The 6,060-nt window shown below is 36.5% G+C and overlaps 1 protein-coding gene across 2 annotated transcripts in view; it reads left to right on the plus strand.

Moving 5' to 3' along the window:
- The window catches only part of tmem94 (transmembrane protein 94), a 38,856-nt gene extending 34,283 nt beyond the window's left edge, over window positions 1-4,573 (plus strand). For both annotated transcript variants that reach the window (XM_063002927.1, XM_063002928.1), the window contains 3 exons: window positions 217-310; window positions 571-741; window positions 1,803-4,573. In XM_063002927.1, coding sequence (XP_062858997.1) covers window positions 217-310; window positions 571-741; window positions 1,803-1,875 — 338 coding nt within the window. In that variant the 3' untranslated portion in view covers window positions 1,876-4,573. The remainder of the gene's footprint in view (window positions 1-216; window positions 311-570; window positions 742-1,802) is intronic.
- The last annotated feature ends 1,487 nt before the right edge of the window (window positions 4,574-6,060 follow it).

Genomic DNA, 6,060 nt, shown 5'->3' on the forward strand with positions numbered 1-6,060 from the left:
AAAAACATGACCCAGCTAACCGTAACTCTGTGATTTTTGAAAAACGAGGTCCATGAAATTAAGCACATTTTAGCAGGGCCCTAATTATGGGATTTACTATCAGCTTCTTAGGTGAAACTGACAGTATTTACTACTGCATGAGTGGTACATATACTGCAAGTGTCACAGCACGGTTGCATTTCTCATTGCTCATATCGCTTCCTTAATCTGTTTTAGTGGTCATCTCTCTCAGCTATGTGCACCGTTCTCAACCACTGTGGAGGAAGAATCCATTTAGCAACACATGGTGGTGTCTCACTGTGCCTTTTGTGTAAGTGTTTCTCATTTCATACACAGAGTATATATATAGAACAGCTTTAGATGATAAATCTGCATGGTAGATTGTAAGTCTGTGCTAAACTTCATGCCAATTGAGAGTAAAAGTGATCAGTTTTTATGCATACATCTGATAGGATACATAAATGAACAGAGACATTCGACACCTTTTTTTCTTTTAATACACTTTGCTCATGTCTTTTGACTTTGTAGATCTAAATCCTTACTTTGTTGTGCATTACTTTTCTTTGTCAGGTTAATGGGTCAGGTGGTGCAGGCTACGGTTGACTATTATTTATGGCAAGACCGAAGTGGAGGTTCAGTGTTTTTATTAAACCATGTGCCCATGGTGGTGTGGCTGCTGGTGTCGCTGTCCACTGTGTTGGTGGTGCTGATCAATGAGGCTGTCAAACTGCATGAGATCAGGTAAGGTCCAGTCAGTTTAAGATAAGCTTGATAACCATGCAAACATATCAATATTCTATATATTTTATTCATAGTTCTATGTAACGCACTAGCACACCACAGCTGAGCGTTCAGACTAATGAGGTTTGAATCTCAGCAGAGCCACCGACCTCCCCGGGTGTCCACACAAACAGAATTGGACATGTTTGAAAATAGAATGGTTGGACAGGGTCTTTTCCTATTGCTGCTGTGATATGCGATCTCTGGGACTGGTCTGTGTGCCTGCTTGAATAGAGGAAGGGGTTACTCAGGTTTTAATGCCTAATTATTTAGGCTGTATTAAACAAGTAACTAGTAACTACCAGCTTATCATTTATTGTATTCCTGACAGTGACATTCATTGTTGTTACAAAATGGCATTGCCTTGCACATTATTACATTTTTTGCATTTAGCAGACACCTTTATCCAAAGCAACTTACATTACAGTTTACAGTCTGAGAAATTGAGGGTTAAGGGCCTTGCTCAAGGGCCCAACAGCAGCAGCCTGGCAGTGGTGGGCTTGAACCAGTGACCCTCTGATTACTAGTCCAGCACCTTAACCACTAGGCTACAGCTTGCCTAGGACCACCCTCTATTATTAGAGGGTGGTCCTAATGTTTTGTCTCATCAGTATATTGTTATGTTGCTGATCTTGATAAATTGTAATCGCATGGACCCTTAGACCCTGCTTGCTGTGTGTGTATCATTTTGTGTTAATAATTAAATATGCAACAATGTGCAAATATGCAGTCGTGTTAATAATTAAATATGCACGTAAAACAAACATTACCAACGTAAGCCTAATGTGATCAATAAGCTATTTTTGTGCTAATTTCTAGGACTGTTGTCTCTTAAACTGCAGTCTTCTGTTTTTTACTTGCTTTGAAATCAACAGTTTTAATAATTACCTTAAATACTGTAACACACAGATACACTCACCACTTTATACATCCACTGGGTTAACAGCAGTGACAGAAGTGGACAGATGTCACATCGTGTTTATCTGTTATCTTTAAATCAATAATGCAGTCGTCTTTTTCAGGGTTCGTGTGCGTTACCAGAAGCGTCAGAAGCTCCAGTTCGAGACAAAACTGGGAATGAACTCTCCTTTTTGAGCTGCTGGAATGAAAGGTATCTTGCTCTTAGTTCACACCAGTGAGCAATGCCAGTCCAAGGGATCTGCCTTTGGATGGAATGATCAAAAAGCATGCTCTTAGTGCCTCACTCCAACACTAATTCTTCTTCAGCTATGCTCCGAGTGACCACAACAAAGAGGAAGCATCTCAGCCCGCATTTTCTTACATTTTTAACAATTTGCTATTTATTTGCATTGTGTAAGTGCGTGTTTAGCTCCATGCTCTCTGCAGAGACGGGGGAAAAGAGGGTAGTAGGAGAAAAAGAGAGTTGGTGAGTGTTTTCCTGCAAACCACTGGATGATTTCAAGAGTTCCTGTGTTTTCACTTTTACTCAAGTTATTTTACACCTCTACAGGGGTTACTTTTAACAATTCATTCAAACAGTGATGGACTTAGTTCTACCCATTCACAGTGGCCATAACTGTCCCACTACAAACAATGTGTTTATTATAATCTGAGTCTTTTCTCCACTTGTTGTTGCATTACCAGCATTATTATATTAATTTCTTAATTGCATAAATGACACAAATATTTTATATATTGTTTTTGTTTTTTTCTTATTTAAATGTAAGTTTCTTCTGTTGTTGCTTTACTGTATAAAGGTTTCAAATCAGCCACATTAGTATGTCATGCTGGGTCTTACTTTGTAATTATTACCCTGTAATATATTTTCTGTTGTTCATAATGTTTAAAATGTCTAAGTTTACCCTGGATTTTGACTCTGAAGTATGGTTAAACGTAACCCCGACCCAACTAATTACTAGTAATATTACTAGTAAGTATTCATACAAGACTGGATATGGTACACTTAGTTTTAGGTCCACTTTTTATTATTCAATCAATTATTTCCTAAAGAAAGTGAACCTCTGTATTGTTAAGCTGCGTTGGCAGTGCAGATTTGGGGGGGATCTTCCAAGTACGACATTATTATGTGTAACAATTTTTATCGAACAGACGACATGAAGATAAAAATTTTATTTGATTTCTTAGTGCATAATTAACCAAATTGATTACTGATAATCAAAACTTTTTCTACCTCTTGCTAATTGTCTTAATTTTAACAGGGTTATTTGACCATGATCAACTCGTCTTTCCCTAGATATACTGTATGTCCCTCTCTAAATAAGATCTACTGATTCTGAAACACGCTGCAGTTACATCAGAGTACCAGTAGCAAACAAAAACAGTGATGCATGAATGTGTGGTTGATGTTGGAAATACCTGCCAGGCCACTCAAACGTTGCTTCAGTTTGGCTGTTTTGCATTTTTTCCTGTTGCACTCGCAACCCTCACCATATGCATGATATCCGTGCTGCCTGAAGAGAGCCACAAGCTAGCACAATCCTCCTCAGACACATGTAAACGTTGTCTGCAATTTCTTTTTACCAACCAGCAGCAGATATTTATTGAGAGCTTTAATTTGCTTAAAGAAACAGTCTGTTATCTGTATTTATTCCACTGGACCACTGGAGTGTCCTCTGTTTAATCTACAGTATTTTGCCTTTTCCATTCTAATGTCAATGTTAGTGGAAAGTTTGCATGCCTTTCAGCTTTTGTCAAGTTGTTTCAAATCCATTAAGCAACCTTCACTATAGATATCGTAAAATATTTTCTCTTGATCACAGAATGGAGAGAAATGATAGAATGACCTCATTTTAATAGTCTTATCCATTTTTTTAAATGGTTAATGACATTATTTATTCATTTATTTATTTCATGCAATGTGTCTGTACATTAGTAATGAATTGTATTCACATGCCTTTCACTCAAATGCTGTGCCACATGCACAAAATATTATTATTATATTACTATGATTGTATGTGATTGTTTTTATCACCCCACTTCATGCAGCTTAAAGGCAATTTCTAAAATAGGGCTCTGAAATAATGTTTGGTTATATTTTTTATCTGGTGTCTAAGCTTTGAATCAGAAAATGTGCATTGCTTCTGTTTATGCTGTTTCAAATAACGAAGTCTTTCTAACTTTACACATAAATCTGAAATATCAAAAAAGGTTACATTTATCAATAAAAGCAGAATTTATCAAAGCCCTATTTAGATGCAAACACAGTGATTCTATTTACAATCTACAGTTTCCACCTCAGGGCAGTTTTAAATATGTGTGTGTAGTTCATCTGTAAATGAGCATTCATAATGTTCTTTTCATAACTGCTGCTTTAATGCTGCCATACGAATAAAAAGTGAATTATGAAAGGTGAATTAGAATTATCAAGAGATATGTTTTCTGAAATGCACTGAAATTCTGTATATCAGATTCTGTAACAAAATGATTGTCTTGTACAGACATTTTAAGTATAATTAAGATATTTACATTGCTGAGACATGCATGATTATGACATTTAAAATGCAATGTTATTGTTAAATGTAAAATTTTGAACACATTTTATCTTGCATGGACTGCAGCTATTGCTGGGGCTTCCATTATTTATATCTGCCTTATGTTTTATTAATGAAACAGACCCAAGCTCAAGACTGTACAGATATTTGTGAGAATCAGTAACAAAATAAAACCTGTATGGTTTGGTGCCAGCTACTCAAAAGATTTTGCTATATGTGAATGTTCACGATTTATAAATGTTGTACATTTTGATATTTTTAAGATGTCATTACATAGATTTTTTTAATTGTTCTTATTTGATTTGTGAGCCAATTTGTTAATAAAGTTCTTCATTAAAATTATTCATTTTACTTTTTTTTTTTTTCCAGAAATGCATCTCTAAACCATTTAATAGTCTGGACTGATTGGATTGGTGTCTCCATTCATTCTGCAATTTAATGTCACAGTGTTGCATAATTGATCTTTATCACAGAATATACACTTACCAGTCACTTTATCAGGTTTATGCATGTCAGTCAGTCATGTAAGACAATGCAATAAACTATAAAGATACTGTTTAAGAGCTTAAGATAAGTATAAAGTGTTCTAGGTGAACATTGACCGTACCATGGTTGTTGTTGCTATATGGGCTGGTTTAGGTTGGTCAGTTATGATATGTAACTGCCCATCTTCTGGGCTTTTGTGCGCTATCGAGTTCATACAGAATGGTGAGGTGGGATACAGTGAGTGGTGGTGTTTGGGTAGAAATGCTTTGTTGACTAAAAAGTATAGCCAGACTGGTTTGAGCAGACCAGAAGTGTTTGGTAAATGTTGAGCCTCAGGTTGAGAATTGAGGTGAATGGGCTACAACGGCAGATGACCACACTGAGTTCCACTGGTCAGCCAAGAACAGTCACAGTGGGCATTTGCTCACTGATACTGGACAGTTAATGTTGTTTGGTCTGATAACTTCAGACTTTTCTGCTGCAACATGCGTAGTAGCTATAATAATCAGTCCATTTTAGGTTACTAATGAGTTCAGGTACATTTAAGTTCTTTGTTTTAAACCTTCAGCTGTTTGCACATCTGGCCTTCTGTCTAGCCTGTATCAAATGATTGTGTATAACAATGAAATTGCTTTTTGGGCCATAAACTTAAAGCTGCAGTATGTAAAGAGAAAAAATATGAATTATAAATTAAAGCTTATTGGGCGAATTCTGTTCAAGGTTGTGGCTGGAGTTACACATTTAAGAAATATACAGCTGGTAAAGCCTTAGATGGATTAGCGAGGTGCCCATGGTTGAGAAGAACCCACCGCGACCATGATTAGGATGATGAAAAGGAAGGAATAGATGAACAACGCTCTAGTGGTATATTACGCTACCCGTTATGCATCTACACAAACATGATTGGCTGTGTCTGAGGGTATGGAGAAATGACCGAAGGGCTGGTGTTCCTTCCATGTGGAGGCCATCCTATCCATGAGAAAGCAACTGATTGAGGCTCTTATTTCGTGTTTTGGAGAATGAGAGCTTTTGACTTTGTGCTTATAAATGTAAACAGAACAGCATCAATTTTTATTTTAAATTAACAAGGACACATGTTCGATCATTATAAAAATTTTACAAATGTATTCACCCAGCAAACACAACTATGCGTTAGCTGCTTTGTGGTGATACGCCATGATGGTAACGTAGTGAGAAAATAAAGCACCAGAAACAAGAAATCTGAGCTTTAAACATCTGAATTTATTTACAACCCGACTGAGAGCAGCTACTTACAAAAATGCATGTATTACAATAATACACTTAAATGTCATGAAAATTC

This window comes from Trichomycterus rosablanca, chromosome 10, assembly GCF_030014385.1.
Source record: "Trichomycterus rosablanca isolate fTriRos1 chromosome 10, fTriRos1.hap1, whole genome shotgun sequence".
Classification (NCBI taxonomy): Eukaryota; Metazoa; Chordata; class Actinopteri; order Siluriformes; family Trichomycteridae; genus Trichomycterus; species Trichomycterus rosablanca.